The 24,452-nt window shown below is 48.8% G+C and overlaps 1 protein-coding gene across 1 annotated transcript; it reads left to right on the top strand.

Annotated features, from left to right (window-relative positions):
* The first annotated feature begins 12,967 nt into the window (after positions 1 to 12,967).
* On the top strand, positions 12,968 to 14,026 carry LOC119269048. Its single transcript, XM_037550796.1, has one exon. The coding sequence runs from the start codon at positions 13,204 to 13,206 to the stop codon at positions 13,786 to 13,788; it is 585 nt and encodes a 194-aa protein (XP_037406693.1). The 5' UTR covers positions 12,968 to 13,203; the 3' UTR covers positions 13,789 to 14,026.
* Positions 14,027 to 24,452: the final 10,426 nt, after the last annotated feature.

The raw sequence follows: 24,452 nt of genomic DNA, 5'->3' as shown, positions 1-24,452 counted from the left end.
CATTTGCATAGAAATTAGTTCAAAAATCCTAACTTTCCTAAATTTTTACCTTTCCTTGATAACAACCAATATTTCCTATGTTTTTCACCTATTGAATGAAATCACCCCTCCATCGATATTAGCATTTTTTTGAACTATCATCTCCGGGTTATGATTCTTTTTGCGATTCTTTCCAATTGTGACCTCTCCTTCCACTCCGGCTCCTTCTCGCATAAGCACCTCCACCACAGCCAGGTGACACCGCCCCAGACCTCCTGTCTCTCCACACCTTCTCTGCCACCTCCTTCTCGTACTCCATTAACAATCCCTCCGCCGCATTTATCCACGGCGGTGTCGAGGGCATGGCGCAGCAGCGTACCAGCGGTAGAGCAGCGCATAGCAGCAGGAAGCAACACGCGGCAGGCGAGGCGAGCGATCGACGGTGGAGGGCAGAGATGCGGCCGGCGTGGCTGAGGGGCGGTCGGCAGAAGATGGCCATGACTGGAGGCGGAGCGAGGCAGGGGCGCGACAGCGGGGCGAGCGAAGGGATAGTCGGCAGCGGGCGGGGCGAGTGTCGTGGTTCCGACTCTGACAGTGATGTAGGGAGGTGAGTATGGAGAGGCTAGATCCTAGCTATTGGGAAGTTGTTACACGCGAGATTTACGAGTTCAGGCCCTTCTCGGAGGAAGTAATAGCCCTACGTCTCGGAGCCCAGAGGCGGTCGACTGGATTATGCGTGTATGGATTACAGGGGTGCGAACCCTTCATACTGAGAAGGGGGTGGCTTATATAGAGTTCGCCGGCCCCCTCCTGCCCTCAGTAATGCAGGGTTTAAGGTACATTTAAGATTGGGCGTTACTGGTAACGCCTCTAATAAAGTGCTATAATGACCATGAAGACTACTTAACAGCTGACCGTTTGCCTAGGAGTGACCGTAGGTCTCCTGGCAGTCGAGTGATTAGCTTCATGGTCGAGTGGTAGCTTCTTGGTCGAGTGTCTTGAACCTGTCGAGTGGGGTACCTTCAAGTCGATTGATAGGTGATTTCTTCTAGGGATGTCCTTGGGTAGGGCTCTTTGGACGGGTCCGTGCCCCTACCCTAGGTACGTAGCTTCATCATTAGCCCCCAAATGGATCGAGGTTAGAGTGGGGAAAGAGTTGGGGATCTTTTCCGACTGGTTCTTTGGGGCTGAATGAGTGCCTTGTTTAGGGTTAGTTGTCACGGCTGACGTCATCAACCTCTTTCAGTCGCCTTGATCCATTCCAGGCCTTTCGTCGAGTGAATATCTTTGCTTGCGACATGCCGAGTGTTGGTGCGAGCGGGATACTCTGTTTTTGGCAAGTGGTTCTGCGGCCCGCGGATCTCACGGGATTCGGATTTTGGGAAGCGCGCGAGATGGGAGCAGCCACAGTAATCGGAAGTGATAAAGCGGAAACTCCTCGATCCTCGCGTCGCCTTTTTCGCCACGTGCTGCGCGCGCGTCTGCTGCGGGATTTGACTGGACTGCCTGGGCCTACCAGTCAGCCACTCGGGAGCGGCCCCTTATAAGTTGCCGGCTCGGGGTTTCCAAGCCGTGCGCTTCTCTTCTTCTTCCTTCTTCCTCTCTCCCTTCGCCAGCCCTCCCGTGACCTTCGGCCGTACCCTAGCGCCGTTAGCCCGTGTGAGACCTCGCCGGCGACGATGGTGAAGGGCAAGACCACTGCTTTGGAGCGTGCGAAGAAGGTGCCGGTGGCGGGGAAAGGAAAGAGGTCTGCACAAGGCGGATCTTCCTCCCGGACCGCCCTGCCCAAGGGTTGGATTCAGGGCGACTGGATGCCATCGGTGCTCCGGCAGGAAGATCTCGACGACATGGTTGAGGGAGGAGCCATTCCCCACGAGGCTGCGCGTCTCCCGGGGGGGGGGGGGAGATCGAACCTCAACCCCGCGACGGTGAGTGCGTGCTCCTCGCCACCCACATCGACTGAGGGTTTTCTCTGCCTCCCCATCCATTCTTCCGGAGCTTCTTGAATTTCTTCGGAGCGCAGCTCCATCACTTTACCCCCAACTCCATAGTCTATCTTGCCGCGTTCGTTTCCATGTGCGAGGCCTTCCTGGGTTGCCGTCCGCATTGGGGGCTTTTCAAGCATATTTTTACTTGCCGCTCTCAGTCGGTAAAAAAGGCCAAGTCGAGTGATGAGAAGACGCAAGTGATCCAACTGTGCGGGGGCCTGGCAATCCAGACGAGGGGGAAGAGTTGTTTCCCCTCTATCACCTTCCCGGAGTCGGTCCGCGGCTGGCAGTCGACCTGGTTCTACTGCCAGGACCAGGCGACCCCCGGAGTCGACTGGTCTTCCTCCTTTTTCCCTCGACCGAGCCGAGAAGCATGTCTCTCTGAAAGTCACGCCGGAGGAAAGGGCCCAAGTCAAGGTATTGGCGGGTCGAGTGGTTGAGCTTGTCCGTGAGGGGGTGACTGGGATGGACCTGTTAGAGGTCTTTCTCCAGAGGCGCATCCAACCGCTCCAGGCGCGAGACCATCCGATGTGGCTGTATTCTGGCCTTGACGACACCACTCAGATCCACTCGGAGGAGGTCACCGACGAGATGCTGGAGGGGTGGCTGTCAAGCATCATGGGGAACAAAGACAACCCCCGAGGAGCCAGAAGGGTAATTCCACTCGACAGCTCATATGAAGTGGATCAGGTATGTCTTTGTGTCAGATATCCGGCCTTCTGTATTGGTCTTCTTTGGGTAAGTGGATTGACTTTCGTCCTGTCTGTTGCCTTCCAGGCGACCACTGAGATGTACTCGACGCCCAACGGGGCACAAGGGTCGACTGAGGAAGGTGAGGGGAGCGGAGGCGAGAGCGGGGACGACCAGGGCGAGTGGGAGTCCGACGGTGAGGGAGAGGAAGGCGACGACATCTTCTCCAGCGAAGAGGAGGAGGAGGCTGAACCCTCCCGCTCGGAGGGGCGGTCCAAGCTCACCCACGATCCAGCGCAGGAACGTGGCAAGGCGACTGCTCCTGTTGGGCAGTCGTCGAAACGCCCTCGGACTTCTTCTCCTCCGCCGACCGGGAAGGCTCCCAAGCACCCACGAGCGACGCCATCCAAGCCGCCCAAGGCCTTGCCCAAGATGAAGATAGCTGTTCCCACCATTTCCGGGTAACAATAACACTTGCTTTCCTTTGTCGACTGTGGACGGATCCTTGGTCGATTCACTGGGCCAACTGACTAACTTTCGAGATTTACAGTGGTGCAACTTCTGAGGTCTCCGCCAAGAACGACGACCAAGAGATGGAGGACGCTGTCACCTCCAACCCTGGTACGATCACTGACGTCCTTCTTTCGAGTCGACTGAAACTTTATTGCGACTCTGGTCGATTGAATGTTTTCCTTGCAGCTCCTCCTCATGTTATTGACCTCCCGGACGATGATGACAACGAACCACTGAGGGTGAAGAGGAATAAGAAGGCATTGGCTGGCAAGACTCCGCAATCCACTCCGGCGCCTGAGGCCGTAGTTCGGGACGATGGCGAACCCACTCGGGCTTCCGTGACTTTCGTTGTTCTTCTCATGAGTGTGCGGCCTTCAGCGTCGACTGCGGATCCGTCTTCGCTTTTTGCTGCGTACCCTGTCCCTAAGGACCAAGCGGCTGCTGCGAAGGAGGCTGTACGCCAGGCTGGAATCATGATGGAACAGGTGAAAGTGGCTCGGGAGGCTTGCCAGGCGGCTTATGACGCAAGCTCGGCTCTTCAGAGCAATGTCCAGGTCAGTCGACTTCAACACTTGGTCTGTTTCGATATGTCCTTTGAAGAATCTCTTTTCCGAAGATCTTTAAGTTTGTACACCCACTGGGTGTGTTTGCCAATTCTTGGACGAGTGGGGGCACGCTAAGTGCACCTACTGGGTGTAGTCCCCGAGACTACGGTGGACTGCTGGCAGTCGACTGTAGTCTTTAAATTGAGTCGTTGTAGTTGAGTTTCTTCGCTCTGTCTGATCGGGTCATGTCGAATGGAACGGTATCCTGTCGACTGCGGGCAGTCGACGTCTTTCTCTTTTTTTTTTACTGTGGGGGCATGCTAAGTGCACCCACTGGGTGTAGTCCCCGAGGCTACTGTCGAATGTTTCGCTTCGGCTGTAGTCTTAGAAACTCCATTATTGTCTCTTAGCTACTCGGAAGCAACTTGTCTTGGACTCGACTTCAGGGGTCGGTCGGGTGGGATAGGAACCCGTGGGGGCACGCTAAGTGCACCCACTGGGTGTAGTCCCCGAGACTATGGTGGACTGCTGGCAGTCGACCGTAGTCTTAGTATTTATTGCCTTTGTTGCTTTTTTTTACTGAAATTGTAACTCCTCCCCTTTGACTTCAGAGATCTTGTGATCTTGGAACCCGCTTGGCTGACTTGGAGAAGCAGCAAATTCAAATGAACCTTGATCTGGAGCTGGCCAGGACAGAGCTGCAGAAGGTCAGAGATGGCGCCGCAGGTAAGACGCCTTTGTCGACTGGTTAGTTTTTAGGCTTGAGTATCTTTTCGCTTTCTCCGACTCAATCATCATTTTTTTTATAGAAAAACTGAAAGAAGCTCTGGCGAAGAAGGATCAGGACTTGGTTGCCGCCCGTAAGGAGGCTGATGACAAGACTGCTCTGGCCACACAGAAGCTGGCTTCGGTCGACCAATTGGAAAAAGAGAATACCATGTTGCAGACCGCTCTGAATGAAGCCAACAGGTTGACTGCAAATTGGAAGAAGGAGAACCTCCTCTTGGGCGAGAAGATGGAAGGCATCGCTCGTAGGAGGGACGACCTGGAGGGCTACTTGAGGAGTTTTGCCAAGAAGTTGTACATCAAGCTCGAAGGTGCACATTCAGTTCCGACTGTTTTTTTTGTGTCAACTCAGTTTTACGAAATTTGACTTATCTTGGGTCGTGTAGAACTTTGCCAGAACTTTGAAGAGGAGACTGGGCGGATCGAAACAGGTTTGGATCCAATCAACTCTCCGGTGAAAGATGAAGCTGCCATGAACCTGCTCCGACTGGAATCTCGTGTTGACGGCGTCGTGGATTACTTGGCTCGACTGAAGGTTGCCATGACGCGGATCGACCCGACGCTTTGGCCAGAGTCTACGCTCCAGAATGACCTCGAGTCTCTGATGACTCGACTCAACGGAATTCCTGACCGAGTGCAGGAGTGGAAGAAGTCTTCAGCTCGGTGTGGCGCTGACGTGGCTCTGTCTCTGGTCCGCGTCCATTGCAAGGAGGTGCGGGAGGAGAAGCTGGCCGCCATCCAAGTCGCCAACACGAGGAAGCACAACTTCCAGGATTTCATGGAGACATTTATTGCTGTTGCTACCCGTATCGCAGACGGGATTGACTTGGATGAGTTTGTCGCCCCTGCCAGTCCTCCTCCTCCTGAGTGTATTTTGTAATCCGTTAAACTCTGCCTTAAATTTGCCTCGGGATGCCGAGTGGACTTGTAACAGTTGAACTTTGCCGAGCCATGGGCTCAAGTACTTTGAGGTCTGGGACCTTTTAGGCTTTATCCGAAATCGATTTCTCGTTGGGCATCTTCATGATTTGATTCGTCGAGTGAAACTTGATCTTCACTCGGAATGACCTTAGGCGAGCACTGGGCTGCAGCTAAGCCCCCGAGTGGGAGGTTTGCTCTTCACTCGGTAGGATTTTTTCAAACTTAGGCGAGTGCCGGACTGCAGCTAAGTCTCTAAGTGAGAGAACTTAGGCGAGTGCTGGACTGCAGCTAAGCCCCCGAGTGGGAGGATCACTCTCCACTCGGTAGGATTTTTTCAAACTTAGGCGAGTGCCGGACTGCAGCTAAGTCTCTAAGTGAGAGAACTTAGGTGAGTGCTGGACTGCAGCTAAGCCCCCGAGTGGGAGGATCGCTCTCCACTCGGTAGGATTTTTTCAAACTTAGGCTTGTGCTGGACTGCAGCTAAGTCTCTAAGTGAGAGAACTTAGGCGAGTGCTGGACTGCAGCTAAGCCCCCCGAGTGGGAGGATCGCTCTCCACTCGGTAGGATTTTTTCAAACTTAGGCGAGTGCTGGACTGCAGCTAAGTCTCTAAGTGAGAGAACTTAGGCGAGTGCTGGACTGCAGCTAAGCCCCCCGAGTGGGAGGATCGCTCTCCACTCAGTAGGATTTTTTCAAACTTAGGCAAAACGGATTCACAGCTAAGTCCCCCACTGGGGGATTTCGTATGTAAACAAAAGTGACAACAATTAATGGAACACTCTTGCCTTTGATAAAAACGAACTACAGGAGCTTTTCTTATTATAACTCGTCCAAGGGAGAGCTCAAGTGTAAAAGGGGCGGAGTAGTTCCGCATTCCAAGCTCGAGGCTCGTCGATCTGGCGATCAACGTTGTAGAGGTGATATGCTCCATTGTGGAGGACTCTGGTGATGATGAAGGGGCCTTCCCAAGTAGGAGCAAGCTTGTGTGGTTTCTGTTGATCCACTCGGAGGACCAAATCTCCTTCTTGGAAGGCTCGACTCTTCACATTCCGGGCGTGGAATCGACGCAAGTCTTGCTGATAAATGATCGATCTGGTCATGGCCATCTCCCTCTCTTCTTCTAGGAGGTCGACTGCGTCTTGCCGGGCCTGTTCTGCTTCATCTTCGGTGTAAAGCTCGACTCGGGGCGCATTGTGAAGAAGATCACTTGGCAGAACCGCTTCGGCTCCATAAACCAGAAAGAATGGAGTTCTTCCAGTTGATCGGTTAGGGGTGGTCCTCAATCCCCACAGAACTGACGAAAGCTCGTCGACCCAAGCACCTGCCGCGTGCTTGAGATCACGCATCAGCCGAGGCTTCAGTCCTTTGAGAATCAAACCATTCGCTCTTTCAGCTTGTCCATTCGACTGAGGATGCGCGACTGACGCGTAGTCGACTCGTGTGCCTTGAGAGGCGCAAAAAGCTCTGAACTGGTCCGAATCGAAGTTTGACCCATTGTTAGTGATGATGCTATGAGGGACTCCATATCTGAATGTTAGTCCTCTGACGAAACTGATAGCAGTGCCAACGTCGAGGTTCTTGATAGGCTTGGCTTCAATCCATTTGGTGAACTTGTCGACTGCCACAAGCACATGCGTGAATCTGCTCCTGCCTGCTCTCAGTGGACCAACCATGTCTAGTCCCCAGACAGCAAAGGGCCAGACGAGTGGAATGGTCTTCAGGGCTGATGTAGGCTTGTGTGACATGTTGGAGTAGAACTGGCAGCCTCCACACTTGTCGACTATTTCTTTCGCCATCTCATTTGCTCTAGGCCAGTAAAATCCCGCTCGGTATGCTTTATCCACAATGGTCCGAGAGGACGCATGGTGGCCACAGGTCCCCGAGTGGATATCATCAAGGATCATCCGACCTTCTTCTGGTGTTATGCATTTCTGACCGATTCCAGTCGCGCTTTCTCTATACAACTGCCCCTTTATAACTATGAAGGCCTTGGATCGGCGGACGATCTGTCAAGCCTCTTCTTCGTCCTCTGGGAGCTCTTTCCTTAGGATATACGCGATGTACGATATCGTCCAGTCGGGAGTAATTGCCAAGACTTCCATGATCAGGTCGACCACAGTAGGAACTTCGACTTCAGTCGGATCTGTAGCACTTTTCGGTTGTGGGGCTTCTTCTGTGAAAGGATCCTCCTGGACTGACGGTGAGCGGATGTGCTCCAGAAACACATTGCTGGGAATGGCTTCTCTCTTGGAGCCTATCTTTGCCAGATCATCAGCTGCTTGATTTTTCAGTTGGGGGATGTGATGAAGCTCTAACCCCTCGAATTTCTTTTCTAGCTTTCTCACCGCATTGCAATAACCAGTCATAGCCGGACTTCTGACGTCCCACTCCTTCATCACCTGATTAACCACCAAATCTGAGTCGCCATAGACCATGAGGCGACGAACACCGAGTGAAATGGCCATGCGCAACCCATAGAGAAGTGCTTCATACTCTGCTTCATTGTTGGAGGAATCGAAGTGAATCTGGAGAACGTATCTGAGCTTATCTCCTCGGGGGGAGACTAGAACTACCCCAGCACCGGAACCATTCAGCATCTTAGATCCATCGAAGAACATGGTCCAGTGCTCCGAGTGAACTTGAGTCGGAAGTTGCTGTTCAATCCACTCGGCGACGAAATCTGCAATTGCTTGGGACTTGATAGCCTTCTTTGCTTCAAACTAGATATCTAAGGGAAGGAGTTCAATCGCCCACTTGGCCACTCGACCGGTTGCATCTCTGCTATGCAGAATCTCTGACAATGGGGCGTCGCTGATGACTGTAATGGAGTGGTCAGAGAAGTAATGCGCAACCTTCTTCGTGGTCATGTAAATCCCATATACAAGCTTCTGGTAGTGAGGGTATCTTTGTTTTGAAGGGGTCAAAACTTCAGACAGATAATAGACTGGGCGCTGAACTCTGAAGGCCTTTCCTTCTTCTTCCCGCTCGACCGTGAGTACTGTACTGACAACTTGTCCCGTGGCCGCAATGTACAGCAGCAGAGGCTCTTTGCTGATTGGGGCAGCAAGCACCGGCTGGGTGGAGAGCAGAGCTTTGAGTTCTGCAAACGCCGCGTCAGCTTCTGGAGTCCACTCGAACTTGTCAGACTTCTTCATCAGTCGGTAAAGAGGCAACGCTTTCTCACCGAGTCGAGAAATGAATCGACTTAGAGCGGCCAAGCAACCTGTGAGCTTCTGGACATCGTGTATACGCACGGGGCGCTTCATCCGGAGTATGGTGCCAACTTTCTCGGGGTTAGCGTCGATTCCTCGTTCGGAAACGAGAAAACTGAGTAACTTTTCACCTGGAACTCCGAATGTGCATTTTGATGGATTGAGCTTGATATCATATCTCCTGAGGTTAGCAAAGGTTATCAGCAAGGTCAGTCAGTAGGTCGGAACCTTTTCGTGACTTAACCACAATATCATCCATGTATGCTTCTACGTTCCGACTGATCTGAGTGAGCAAACACTTCTGAATCATCCTTATGAACGTGGCTCTAGCATTCTTGAGGCCGAAGGGCATGGTGACATAACAGAAGCACCCAAATAGGGTGATGAAAGCCGTTTTGATCTCGTCAGGTCCATACAGACGGATCTGATGGTACCCTGAATAAGCATCTAGAAAAGACAAACGCTCACATCCCGCGGTCGAGTCTACTATCTGGTCGATGCGGGAGAGAGGGAAATGATCTTTCGGGCAGGCCCGATTGATATGTTTGAAATCAATGCACATGCGAAGTGACTTGTCCTTTTTGGGGACCATGACGACATTGGCGAGCCACTCGGAGTGGTAAATCTCTCGGATGAACTCCGCTGCTAAGAGTCGAGCCACCTCCTCGCCAATGGCTTTCCTCTCCTGGACGGTGGACCGTCGAAGATGTTCTTTCACAGGCTTGAACTTCGGTTCAACTCGCAGACGGTGCTTAGCCAGCCCCCTGGGAACTCCAGGCATGTCAGAAGGCTTCCATGCGAAGACGTCCCAGTTCTCACGGAGGAACTGGATGAGCGCTTCTCCCTATTTGGAGTCGAGCGTCGTCGAGATGTGAGTCAGAGCGGCGTCGGGGTCGGTCGGGTGAATGTGAGCCGTCTTTGTTTCACCGGTCGACTGAAAAGCTGACTCTAAAGCAGGCTTCTTGGCCTGTAGCAATTCACTTGGATCGGCAGTCTTTTGGTACTCTTGCAGCTCGACCACTGCCATATGAGCATCTGCAATCTTTGAGCCTTTCTGAAAGCACTCTTCTGCCTTCTTCCGATTGCCTGTAACAGTGATTACCCCTTTGGGGCCAGGCATCTTCAGTTTGAGATACACGTAACATGGTCGGGCCATGAAGCGTGCGTAAGCTGGCCTGCCCAAAATGGCGTGATAAGCACTTTGGAAGTCCACAACCTTGAATGTCAAATTTTCCTTGCGGTAATTCTTTGAATCACCGAAAACCACATCAAGAGCGATCTGGCCGAGTGATTGGGCTTTCTTCCCAGGGATGACTCCGTGGAAACTCATGTTGCTGGTACTAAGTCTGGACATCGGAATGCCCATCCCTTTCAAAGTCTCAGAGTACAGTATGTTCAGGCCACTGCCGCCGTCCATCAATACTTTGGTCAGTCGAGTGCCTTCGACAACTGGGTCGACCACCAAAGCTTGCCTTCCAGGGGTGGCAATGTGCGTCGGGTGATCTGACTGGTCGAATGTGATGGCAGTCTGCGACCACTTCAGGTAATTGGGTGTTGCCGGGGCAACCATGTTCACCTCACGGTTAATGACTTTCAGTCGACTCTTGCTCTCAACATCAGCAAAAATCATCAGGGTGGAATTGATCTGGGGGTATCCATCGTCACTGTCTTCTTTGTCCTCGACTCTGTCCGACTCTTTTTCCTTATCCTTGGACTGCTTTCCTTGGAACTGCTGGATCAGGAGCCGGCACTGTCGAGTGGTATGCTTTGGGTAAATAAAATTACCCTCTTCATCCTTCTTGGTGTGGATGTGGCATGGCATATCCAAAACATCATTTCCATCTTGATCTTTGACCTTCTTGGGCTTCCAGGTGCCCTTGGGTTTCCCCTTGAAGTTTCCCTGTGCAACGGCCAGGGCCTCCCCGGGAGCAGCTGGCTCGGCCTTCCGCTTCTATTTCCGAGTGGAGTTTCCTCCAGTTTCTTGGGCAACTGCTTTGAGCTTGCCGCTTCGGAGTCGGTCTTCGTCTTCACCATTAGCGTACTTGGTGGCGATCTCCATCATCCGATTCAGAGACATCTCTCCAGTTCGACCGAACTTCAGATTCAATTCTCTGTATTTAACACCTTCCTTGAAGGCACAAACTGCTTGATGGTCTGGCACATTCTCAACCGAGTGATGCAGCGTGATCCACCTCTGGATGTATTCCCTCAGAGTTTCATTCGGCTTCTGCACGCAAGACCGCAACTCTGTAAGGCCTGCAGGTCGCTTGCATGTTCCTTCAAAGTCGTGATAAACACTCGGGAGAGGTCTTCCCAGGTGTAAATGCTGCTGGGTGCTAACTGATTTAGCCACGCTCTGGCCGAGCCCTCTAACATGAGAGGCAAATGCTTCATGGTCACCTCATCATTGCCACCGCCAATCTGTACAGCCACTCGGTAATCTTCGAGCCAGGTGTCAGGCTTAGATTCACCGGTGAACTTGCTGATTCCAGTCGCCAGCCTGAAATTGGAAGGAATCACTGCGGCTCTGATGGCTCGACTGAAACACTCTGGCCCTGAAACACGCGCTCTGCTGCTGGCGGGCGCATCTCTGTTCTGGCCTTCCCAATGAGCCCTGTTCCTGTCAACCAAGCCCTAAACAAGGACAGACCTCGCGTCAAAGCCTGGGTCCCTGGGGTCGACTAGAATCCTCTGCCCGACACTATGAGGGCGTCTGTCGTCTTGCCGTCGAGGCGCACATGACCCACTCCTCGGGGGAGGGGTTGGCACTCGACGTTGATCATCACGGTCGAATCGGTGATCATACTGCTCATTCCTCCTGTACTGGTCACGCCGGTCACCACGTCCCCCACGCCTCGGGGGCGACCTCGGGCTGTGAGCCAACTCGACTGTATCTGTTGCGACAGATCGACTGTGGATCCTGTTCCACGACTGAGAGACAGCAGAATTCTGTTTTCCCGCCGCCCGGAGCAGTGCTCTGATCTGCAACAAGCCTCTGCCCGCCTCCGATTGGGAGGGCTGAATTGATTCTGCTATACGGGTCGTAACGGCCAAATTCTTAACTGGGGTTCGGTATACCTGCGGCGGCGGGAAGAGCTGACGCCGACTGGACTTGGGAGCTTGCTGACGTCGACTGGACTCGGGAGCCCGCTGACGCGCTTGCTCGTCGAGTGTCCGCTGGAGATTCTCCAGTCGAGTGCGCTCGGCCAGGTTAGCCAAGCACGCGTCCTCCAAGGCCCGGGCCTCGGGGGTTTCTCCGACAATAGGAGTGTGGAGCGCGTCCATGTTCCGACGGCGAAGCTCCTCTCGCTGTAATGATGTGAGAGGTTCGGGCAGATACTCATCGTGGGGACGCGACGGGTCGCCTCCGCCCGTAGCTCCGTCAGTGCGAGGGAAACCGGGGGGACTGTGTGCTCCGTCAGTGTCTTAATTTTAATGTAATTTTATATTAAGGTTATACTGAAATCGAGACATTTATTTTAGGACGAAGGATGTACAAGGCACATCATGCGGCATTTGTCAACCCTCTGGTGTATAAAAAGAAAACTGTTAGACGCGATCAAGCGAGAGCTTTCGTTTTTGGTTAAATTGAATTCGTTGAGATGCGTATTGGCATGGGTGCGAGACACGGTTCCTTCTCCGATGGTATTTGTCCCCTAATTGAATGCGCATTTGTCCACTACGGGTCTCTAAATGAGAAACATATCAAGCGGCCTTCAATCATGCCAACAGTGACGGCGGCAGCTAGCGTGCGGCATGCGGTCCATGCATGCCCAGCCCTCAAATCACCGCACGTACTACGTGCCTTCTTTGCCTATTGAAATCACCGCATGTACTACGGTGCCACACGCGCGCACCCCGATCGTTTGGATGGACCAAGCTTGATTTTTTACAGAGAGCCTTCCACTCTCGCATGGCATTGGCATGATGAGCCCATGAGATGAGAACCAGCCTTAACCAAAGTACACGATTGAGGAGTGGCAATGATTTAGGCACGGGGCCCCTCCCAAAAGCCAAAACGATAAGAGAAATGTAAAAAAGCTAGAATGAGTAGAGACACGCTCAATCCTAATTCTTCTTGAAACTCGCTCTGCAAATTAAGTCAGCAAGTGAGTCGTAGCACTGTTGACTGGTGAGTGGCAGGAATCAGAGAGTGATCAGGAGCTAGGCCGCGCAGACACAGCAGAAAGAACACAACCAGTTGCCCCATACGCCATTGTACACAAATACAGAGTCGTCTATATAGTATCCCTACAGCGGAGCCCGGCCAGGATCCTGCCAAGGTACCCCTATATAAAAAGCTCGAACATGCCCGCACCAAAAGGACCCGAGACCAGGTGAGGTTCTCCCCCAGCTCCCTCGCTCGCTCGTCGGTGTAGCGTGCACATCACCCAGCTCCTCCCACCGTAGCTGGCCGCCTTATGAGCTAGCAGCTCTCGCCAGCTCGGCGCAGCGGCCGACCGGGGGCGGCGGGGATAGATAGGGATAGCGGAAGAGCAAGGGTCGGTCCGGGAGAGGGGTGGAGGCTGACCGACCGGTCGTCGATCGGCTCAGTTGAGTGAGAGCTAGTCATGGAGACCATCCGGTGCTGCATCGCATGCATCCTGCCGTGCGGCGCCCTGGACGTGGTGCGCATCGTGCACTCCAACGGCCGGGTGGAGGAGATCAGCGGGCCCGTGCTCGCCGGCGAGATCATGAAGGCCTACCCCAAGCACGTCCTCCGGAAGCCGCCCTCCACCTGCCCCGCCGACGGCGGCGCCGGTATCGTCGTGCAGAAGCCCGTCATCCTGCCGCCCAATGCCGAGCTGCAGAAGGGCAAGATCTACTTCCTCATGCCGGTCATGGCCCCGGCGCCGGACAAGCCCGCCGCCAAGCCCAAGGCGCCCGCGCCCGCTCCACCCGCGGCCGCGCCTGCGCCCGCGGCGAGGAGGCGGCGGAGGAGGAAGGAGTCCGCCGAGGCCGCCGCCGGCGGCGGCAACAACGCGGCAGCGGCGTCCCTGCAGAGCGCGGGGGGCGAGAAGGAGCGGCTGCTGGCGAACGAGAGGTACCTGTCGGAGATCATGAAGGAGAAGGCGTCGACGGCCAGGGACCGGCGGCGCGGGCGCGTGGCCGTGTGGCGGCCGCACCTGGAGAGCATCACCGAGGATGACTTGTAATCAGACAAGGTGTTGGTTTCTTTTTTCCTTCTTCTTCTTCTTTTCATCTTTTCCTTTCGATTCTCTAGTTTACTTCCTCTCCTGTTAATTCCCTCTGCTTGCGCCTCGGCCCTCTTTTATTTTTTTGCCCATCTTTCCCCGGCCCGCCTCCTTTAGAGCGAGCATCACCCTCCCCCCTGCGCCCTTTACAGGGTGAATGATGCCTTTGTGAAGAAAAAAGATACAATTTTTGCTAGTACGTACAGTACCATGCATCTTTCTCTTTACGATTTCCTAATTACAGTAGCTGTAGCTGGTACAGGCAGCGCAATCCACGTCCCGATTTTGTTCAAACACCTTCCAGAGGAAAAGACGTGCAAATCGCACCAACAGATGGATGGATCATGGACGCATCACCCCCTACCTTTTCTCCCACACTTGCTATGCTCACACTTGCTACTAGTAAGAACTCCATTAAAACTGTTTTTCCTTCTATTTTTCCAGAAAAGTAGTCCTCCAAGTGGGCCACTGATATTGGCGCGGATTTGTAAAGAGAATTTTAGAACTCCGTGCAGCGGCCTACATTCCATATTTCACTCGGCCTTTTGTCCTCGGAGACGGAAGCGAGAGAAAGCTCGCAGAGCAGAGCGGCGAGCTCGGAGTGCGTGCATGTTGTTCTGATCATGATGAGTGCACGAAAGTTCTGAGCGCAAGTAATCAATGAGTAGACCAATGATTGCCGGCAAGGCCCCATCCCCCCTCCACTAGCACACACCGAGGGAGAGCTTTAAGCCGTGGATGTGGTGCCATGGGCGGGCGGACGCATACTCGCCACCCAACCACCGTCGCAACCACTGCTAAAGACTAATGGAGCCTAACAAAGACCAAGGAGGGAGATTAGGGTAGTAGTAGTGAGGATGGATAAACCAGAGATCTAATCTAATGGAGCCTATGATGCGTTAGGAGGGCCTTGCTTTTTTCCTTTAATGATTTCTCTGTTCTCTGTATGGGCATGGGTTATGGTTCGCTGCTAGTAGCTATGTTGGCTACTAGTGCCTTGGCGTTATGGATATATTTGACGTAAAGATGGGCACGTACAATTTGTTGTGTTCCTTCTCCTCCTTTCTCTCCTTCCATCCAACGGGAGCAAGGCCTAGGCCACTCCCTCACTCACTCCCTTATCTAGGGATGCCTTATTTGCTCCTCCCGCGAATCAGCGGCGTACACGTGGACGGTTGAACGCATCATATCTTTGGTAGCTACGAGGAGCAAACAATCTACAGTCAACACGTGTCCTTTATACATGATGAATCTTCCCCTTTAATCCGCTCATCACTTACTAGTAGTATAGTATGATACGTTGCATGATGATTTCTCATGGATTAGTTAATTAATCTACAACGTAAATTAAGGAGTATATATGATGCTGAATCATCACTGTCCAATGCACTAGTAGCCGCACTGCTGGGGTATTTGATTTGATGGACACACACACATGGGCAAATAAATTAAAGGCACCCTCCACTACTACCAGTCCCAGTCCTGCTGCAGCTGCTGGGCTCAGCCTAAGCCGAGCCCGTCTGTTTTATTTATGTTGCTGGGGATAGATGTCCACTAGGCGCAAGATTATCTTTCAACCATCTCCCACGCGCTCCCGCTTGTTTAATGGGCCTTCCCCATGAGAATGCGGCTCGGGATTTTCCTACTACCTCTCTCTCAGTTTACAGGGCGTGCGCGTACCCTTAAGTCGTCAATTTGACTAACCTAATACAAGTCATATATTACAAAAAATATACCAACATAAACTTCGGAGTTTCTACTTTTAAAAGATATAATTTTTGTGTTATATAGTTCATATTAGGGCGATAAAATTGTCAATCTAGGTTTACGTGTAGGACTTGTAAACTGAAACGGAGGTAGTAACAGATTTCAAAGCTAGGCTGTAGCCTTAACGGGGCGCATAATGAGCACTTGTTTAGCCCCTCCAAAAATTCAGCCGTACCACGCCGTCGACTGGGGAGCGCGCCGCTAGCTAGCCCCCAGCCCCATGCCATTCTATATGCTTGTATATCCATAAATCTCGCAGAATCATTGCTTCAGCATTCGCAGAATGATCACACAATTATAATAGGAAAAGCAAGTTCAAGCACACTGCCAGTAAACCCACTACATCCGCTCACCGTCGAAACGGATGCTATGGGGCGAAAACCTGAGCAGCATCACCAGCAAAACTAGACCTATTGCGTCACCCACAGCATGAAGAAAATGATTTCTTCTTGTTAATATCCACCAAATAACTCTGGGACGGGGAGGTAAATTACCGCCTTGCTTGCATCACACTACATGGAATTCAGTAGCACCATGCATGCATGGATGCATGCATGGGCAACACATGCGATTTCATAATTAACGACCTCGGTTAACTTAGCTGGCTCCATGTGTGTGTACCCAAGCTTTTTTGTGGAGTCCGTGGCGTCCGGATTTGTAATGTCAAGTGGCGTGGCGTGGCGTGGTAGAGGTTGATGTTATTGTAGGTGAAAGAGACCTTTAAGCATATGCCAAAGCTCATGAACAATATAAATCGTGCATCTTGTCCCTGAGCTCCTTTGAAGGGGTGCCACCAGATGAGATGTTTAACGCCAACAGTAGGCGCCTTTTCTTTTGGTTGTACTGCACCACCACTATACCCTCCCCGGCTCGCGCCCACGACATGCACCAGAACGTGGAGGTGTCGACCTAATCGCTCGCTAGAGATCTCGAGGCTGATCAAAGAGGATTTAGCGATCTTGCCAACTTTCAAAGCTCGCCGGTGTGCATGTGCGAGTATAGGACTATAGGTGTGTGCGTGTGATCGGGCATTGCTATAGGTGGGAGCGGAGGAGAAGGCTGGCGTTTTGAGTGTGTGTGTGTGTGTGTGTGTGTGTGTGTGTGTGTGTGTGTGTGTGCGTGCGCGGGCCGTGTGGGCAAAAAAGAGTACAGTGGCACTACTGTTGATCTAGGCTTTGTGTGGGCCAAAAGCCTTGTTTATGTACGCCAAGCCGTGGACCACAGGCAGCATCATGGTGATCTTCCATTAAGCACAGGCTCACACGCAAGTCCAATCCTTCTCTCTCTCCCTCCCTCCCTTGTTGTGGTCGCCTTTTGGTGTCAATTCTCGCTCGAATTGGAGATCATGTGCCCGGATGGCCTTTTGGCCAAAAGCTGGAGGGGCTCAACTGCTTCCAGGTGGTAAAAGTGGCCACCAAACCGATCTCAAAAGACCAGCTCTACGAGCCTATTACCTACTAAGTAGTACTAACTTCGGTTATATGACATGACACTGCTGCTAATCTGCGCACGTAATCCTCCTCGTCGTGCGCCTAACCTTTTCCTGGCTTCTTTAACCCTGTGCAGCAAACCAGTTGCTAATCAGTCGAGCTTCCGCAGAGTTGGCTACGATGTAAACGTTTTTAACTAGTCTTTTGCATAGCATCCATATTGTCGTACTAGAAACGTAAGAAGAGTCGAGTTCTGGATGTAAAACAAGTCATGAATGGTCTGAATTGTTTCGATTTATCTATATCTCTAAAGTACAGTACGTCTGAATTCCTCCATGTTTAGCCAAAAGGAGTGTACTGTTTCACGATGTGCCTTTTTCGTCAGCTGGCTCTTAAGTCTGTGTCGAAAAGACCACTGCTCCCTAGTCTTTTTTTTTTTTTTGAAACTAGGCAAAAGATTTGCCATTTTCATTGATTAAGAGAGAAGTTTTAGAGGTTAAGGTCAAAGGCCAAATTACAACAATCACTCTCGCGGCATTATGTTATTCAACTGCCTTGCTCCCGCAATGCTCCAAAGTAAGGTCTCCTCTTTAATCCTAGCAACGACATTTCTAGGCGCAAATCAATAATATATCTACACAAGTTGTTTTCGTCGGTTGTTATGGGGAAGAGTAGTATGTAGGCATTTTATCATTTTGCATATGAAACTGATAAGATTCTCCCTGCTTACCGGTCAATAACTCAATATGCATGGTGAAGTGACGCAAGGCGCGTAAACAACGCCAACGATGTATTTTTTAGCGCGTTGAAAACCATAAAAGAAAATTCAAAGAATTCAAAACCAGAACATCCTTGAAGGCAATGTCATTTTTTTTGTGGGGAGGCAATGTCAACTGTTGCAAATGGCTATAAGCGAGGGGAAATACCCTGCGGTTTATATGGAGAACAAAAATTGCAAAAAAAAGACAAAAAAAATTAGAAGTTTTTTCAGAATAAACCTGACTTTCTTTTGCACTAGTACATAAATTTTCACGAATAAAAAATCAGCAGTGACTTCAGGGGAAAAAATATTTGATATTATAGGTCACTATCTATATTGGTCGATTTTTTTTCAAAAAGAAGTCAACGGGGGTTTTACTTTTTGTGGATTTTTTTACAAGTACAATAGAAGGTCAAGTTTATTTCAAAAATATTTTCAGATATTTTTACTTTTCATTTAATTGCTATTTTTTCCATATAGGATGTATATACACCCATAGACCAAACATCCCTGTCCTATAAGCGAGGCGATAAATTTCGATAGCTCATCACTAGTCGTACGTAGGTGGGCCGGCCCGTTTACGCCCATTTCGATAGCTTATCACTCACTAGTCCTTTTTTAGCAATAGCTCATCTGTCATCACCAGTCAGGAAGGCCAAATCTTATTTGGTGCTTAACGCGCCAAATAGCGGGCAATTCTTACACAGTGGACGCCCTTTGTAATAGGACGGCCCATCTAACGTTTCGGCCGAAGCTCGTCCCGAGCTTTTGGAGCTTCCAGACCAGTTTTGGGAAGTTCTCGTAGGTTTTATTTTTCATTTCTGGGTTTTTTGACATGCTTATTAATTTTTATTTGGCCTTACTTTTCCATTTTTTCAATTTTTGATTTTTAAATCCATGAAATTTTTTATATTTATGATTCACATTTGTAAACTATTTTTAAAATTCATGAACATTTTTTAAATGTGTGCATATTTTTAAAAATTGTAAACTTTTTTGAATTTCTAAACATTTTCAGATTCAAAAAAACCTTTTCTAATTTGTGAAGTTTTTTTTTCAAATCCGCGTATTCTTTTTTCAGAATCATGAACCATTTCCAGATTCATGAACATATTTTCTAATTCGTGATTTTTTAGGTCAGACAACTTTTTTATTTGAAAACCCGAAATATCATTTTCCTGAGGTAGTATTAAACCACTCAATTTTTTTATTTTAAAAAAGGGAACTCGTTTTCCTGAGACAGTACAACAGTACGAGTAGAAGGTGACCTAAAAAAGCGAAGCGAGCCGGCCGAACGAAGGAGCAACGGAGCATGGATAATGGGCAGTGGCCCACGAGTGTGACATTTGTGAAATCTTTGAATATTTCAAAATTAGGGAACTTTTTTTAAAAATTTGTGAATGTTTTTCATATCATGAACATTTTTTCAAATTCGTGAATTGTTTCAAATTTATGAATGTATTTAAAATTCTTGAATATTTTTAAAATTATGCATATTTTTTCCAAATTCATGAATATTTTTAAAATTATGCATATTTTTTCCAAATTCATGAATATTTTCTCAAACTTTGACATTTTGTAAATTCATGAACTTTTGTTTTGTAACTCAGGATTATTTTTGAAATTAATGAACCATTTTTCGAATTAGTGAAGATTTTTAAAATTCGCAAACAAGGAAACAAAATCTAAAAAAAGTATGTGAGGTACACGAGGAAACCGATATTGTTTTTTTTGGGAAAACAAATTCGTCTGTGAGATCTGAGCAAGACCTTGTTATTATACGCTGAACCTGGCCCATTTACATGATGGCTATGAGCGATTGCTAATGGATGGCTCTAGGCGATACATATCATTCCCCTATTAATTGTACCATACTTTAGTAGATGTAGATTGTACCTATGTAGCAGATGTTACGTTTCAGCCCAAATTTATGCACTTGTAGTCCATATAAGCCAGCTAAACACATACGGCCTCGTCATTAGGTTATCCATCCATGGCGTCAAGTAAATGTTGAAGTGCACTTTTATCATTGCCTGGGGGACGTGAACGTTGTGTCGCATGAGCTCGCTAAGAAGTGTTTTATTCTATGAGTTCATGTACCTGAGTCGATGTGCCCCTTGATTTCGTTATGCAACGCCTCATGAAAAATGTAACTATTTTATAATTAATACAGCTAGCCATGATGGCGTTCGCTTAAATAGGAAAGAGGGGCACAACAAAGGTATTTTGGTATGAACTTCAAACAGACAACATTTCAAGCCAAAGTCCTCGAAAGAACCCACTTTAGTCACTCTACTCCTATGTTTTCCTTAAGCCCGGTACTGACGAGGTTATCTCCCACAGGGTAGGCCCACAACGATATAAAGTCCAGTTAAGACCCAATGAGACTTGAGCCCATATTTTTTGGCTGAAGACAATGCTAGTAATAAAATGATTTGTTAGTTGGTGTGGGCACCCGGAAAGAGAATTCCCTTACTCAATCAAAGGTCACCCGATTCACAGTGCAAGGCATACCCTCACTCGAATCGCCTTCACTCGGTTTACCGAGGAGGCCAGAAGTCAGGACCATCAATGGAGGTGACGTTCACTAATCATTGAAGCCTAGTGTTATTAGTCATTTATCATAGACAATTAAAAGCATCTGTTACCACTTGTGGGCACGCATTTATTATGTAATAAAACACATGTAACGTAGCTAGGTGATAATCCCGGGGAACAACATACTCTATCTAAGACTACCGCTTAAGCCCAGTTAGAGGTTCGTGATACGTCTCCGTCGTATCTATAATTTTTTATTGTTTCATGCCAGTATTCTACAACTTTCGTATACTTTTGGCAACATTTTATATTATTTTGTAGACTAACATATTGTTCCAGTGCCCAGTGCCAATTTCTATTTTTTGAATGTTTTTTATTTTGCACAAAGTCCATATCAAACAAAGTCCAAACGCGATAAAATTTTACGAAGATTTATTTTGGGATATATGTGATTTTTGGGAGGTGGAATCAACGCAAACGGAGGCTCACAACCTTCACAAGGCATCAGGGCGCCACCACCCCACAGGCCACGCGGGGTTCCCTTATGGCCACCTCGTAAGTTGGTTGGAGTCCTTCTTTGACCGCAAGGAAGCTTATATCGAGAAAATCGTGTTAAAATTTCAGCCCGATCGAAGTTACGGATCTTCAGGAATATAAGAAACGATTTTCAACTAGAAAACAAGAACGCGAAACAGGAGATAAGAGAGAGAGAGAGAGAGAGAGAGAGAGAGAGAGAGAGAGAGAGGGAGGGAGGGAGAGAGTTAGAGAGAGAGATCCAATCTTGTAGGGGATCCTGCCCTCCGGGAGCCATGGCAGCCATGGACCAGAGGGGAAACTCTCCTCCCATCTAGAGGGAGGGGTGCTACTTGTGAGTTGCGTTGGGGTTTCCTCGAAGAGGAGAGAATGATGCAGTATAGTAGAGATAAGTATTTCTCTCAGTTAAGAACCAAGGTTATCAATCCGGTAGGAGAACCATGCAACACCTCGTTAGTGATGCGGCTTGAAACTGCATCGGTATTTCCCCAAAGAGGAAGGGATGATGCAGTACATCTACGATAGGTATTTCCCTCAGTTATGAAACTAAGGTTATCAATCCAGTAGGAGAACCAAGCAACACTATGTGAACGGTACCTGCATCAAAAGAACAAATACTTGCAACCCGACACGTAAGAGGGGTTGTCAATCCCTCCACTGTAAAATGGTAAATTGTGTTGTATGAGATTGGATAAATACATATGAGTAAAACACGAAATGAAATAATTAAAGAAAAAGTGCAGTAAAGTATTTTTGGGTGTTTGGAAATATAGATCTGAAATAAATATGATAAAAGATATATCTAAAAGTAATATGATAAAAGATAGACCCAAGGGGGGGGGGCGTAGATTTCACTAATGGCTTCTCTCAAGAAAATAGCATACGGTGGGTAAAGAAATTACTGCTGGGCAATTGATAGAGGGTCAAATAATTATGACAATATCCAGACAATGATTATGAATATATGCATCATGTTCAAGATTAGTAGACCAAAATGATTCTGCATCTACTACTATTACTCCACACATCGACCGCTAGCCAGCATGCATCTAGTGTATTAAGTTCATGGAGAAATGGAGTAATGCAATAAGAATGATGACATGATGTAGACAAGACTTATTCATGTAGGAACCGGCCCCATCTTTTTATCCTTAATATAAACGATACATACATGCCTCGCTACCCCTTCTGACACTGGGTGAGGACACCGCAAGATCGAACCCATCACAAAGCACCTCTTCTCGTTGCAATAAAAATCGATCTAGTCGGCCTAACTAAACCAAAGATTCGGAGAAGAAATACGAGGCTATAAATAATCATGCATATAAGAGATCAAAGAATACTCAAATAATATTCATGGATATAGATCCGGTCATAAACTCGAACTTCATCGGATCCCAACCAACACACCGCAAAAAGTCATTACATCAAATAGATCTCCAAGAGACCATTGTATTGAGAATCAAAAAGAGAGAAGAAGACATCTAGCTACTGCCTACGGACCCGTAGGTCTATGGTGAACTACTCACACATCATCGGAGGAGCACCAATGAGGATAATGAACCCCTTTGTGATCGTGTTCCCCTCCGACAGAGTGCCGGACTAGGACTCTAGATTGGATCTCATGGTTTTGGAACTTGCGGCAGCTGGAATTGTGTTTCGTCGATTCCGCTAGCGTTTCTAAAATATTTGGATATTTATAGAGCCGATAGGCGGTGGAGGAGACCCCCATGGGCCCCACAACCCATCAGGGTGCGTCTGGGCCTCCCGCCGCGCCTTGGTGTCTTCTAGGCCCCACGAGGCTCCCCTCTGGTGCTTTCTTGGCTCCCAAGTTGTCTTTTGGTCCAAAACAATCTCCGAAAAGTTTCGCTGCGTTTGGACTCCGTTTGATATGGATATTCTGCAAAGTAAAAAACAAGCAGAAAATAGCAACTGGCATTGGATAACAAATCCTTGCACCCAACGCGAACAAGGGGTTGTCAATCCCTCGGCGGTTACTTACAAGACTAAATTGTATGGTGATAGATAGATAGACTGAACAAAAATAAAAAATAAAATAAATAAAGGAAAAAAGTGCAACAAGGTATTTTCAGTTTTAGTATATGATAAAAAGTAGACCCGAGGAGCCATAGCTTTCACTAGAGGCTTCTCTCTTGAAAATAGCATACGGTGGGTAAACAAATTACTGTTGGGAAATTGATAGAAAAGCAAATAATTATGACGATATCCAAGGCAGTGATCATGTATATAGGCATCACGTTCGAGACAAGTAGACCGAAATGATTCTACATCTACTACTATTACTCCACACATCGACCGCCATCCACCATGCATCTAGAGTATTAATGAAAGTGCGTTATATCGACTAGAGGGGGGTGAATAGGCGATTTTTATGAAATTCTTCACTGAGGAATTTGCCGGTGAGGAAATTCCTTAGCGAAGAACTACTAGCAGTGGAATAAGTACTCAAAAGTAAACATAACAGAATACAAGCATAGTCATCATGATGAAATGAAGACAGGCACAGAGTACAGGAAGCGTAAGCACAGGATAACACATGATGAAGACAAACAGACTGAAGAAATTGAACTGAGGAAATTGAGAAAGTCTTCAGTCAAAGTCTTCAAACACAGATATGAACAAGTACACAACTCAATTATGAGGAAATGAAAGAGTTGAGGAAATGGAACCAGTAAGCCTGGTGAAGACAATGATTTGGTAGACTAGTTCCAACTGCTGCCTCAGTTGTACGTCTGGTTGGAGCGGCTGAGTATTTAAACTCGAGGACACACAGTCCCGGACACCCAGTCCTGAACACGCAGCTCAGGACACCCAGTCCTCACCGTATTCTCCTTGAACTAAGGTCACACAGACCTCGTCCAATCACTCATGGTAAGTCTTCAGGTGACTTCCAAACCTTCACAAACTTGGTCACCCGGCGATCCACAATTCCTCTTGGATGCTCTAGACCATGACGCTTAACCGTCTGGAAGAAGCACAGTCTTCAAAGGTAACAAGCGTCGGATCCACGCAGGATCAATCTCTTCAGTGATGCTCAATCACTTGGGGTTTGTAGGTGTTTGGGTTTTGGGTTTTTCCTCACTTGATGATTTTCTCTCAAAGTCCTTGGAGGATGGGTTGCTCTCAAATGACAAGTGTCAGTTTCTCTCGGAGCAGCCAACCAACTAGTGGTTGTAGGGGGCGGCTATTTATAGCCTAGGGAGCAGCCTGACATGATAAGACATAAATGCCCTTCAATGATATGACCGTTAGGTGGATAGATATTTTGGGACAGCTGGCGCATAGCACAGCAACGGTCGGAATTTTGAGTAGCAAAATCCTCAGGGCTATCATGTTCCTCACTGTGTAGGAAATCCGCACTGGCGAATTCCTAACTCCTCAGTCAGGACAAATTCCTCAGAGACCAGAAGAACTTCGTCTCTGTCACTGAAGAAATTGACTGAACTGTATGAGATTTCCAATGGCTTCACTCGAAGGGATTGGTAGGTGTAGGATTTTGAGTTGAGCATCACATAGAAATTTTTCCTTAGTATTTCCTCGACCCCCTTTAACAGTACGGTGTTTCCTATGACTCA

Source organism: Triticum dicoccoides, chromosome 3A (genome assembly GCF_002162155.2).
Source record: "Triticum dicoccoides isolate Atlit2015 ecotype Zavitan chromosome 3A, WEW_v2.0, whole genome shotgun sequence".
In the NCBI taxonomy this organism is placed as follows: Eukaryota; Viridiplantae; Streptophyta; class Magnoliopsida; order Poales; family Poaceae; genus Triticum; species Triticum dicoccoides.
Note: the sequence above shows the minus strand (reverse complement) of the source record. Positions and strands in the feature narration are given on the sequence as shown.

Excerpts from the sequence above, each read along its gene's own strand:
- LOC119269048 (XM_037550796.1), top strand. The coding sequence starts at position 13,204 with ATGGAGACCATCCGGTGCTGCATCGCATGCATCCTGCCGTGCGGCGCC.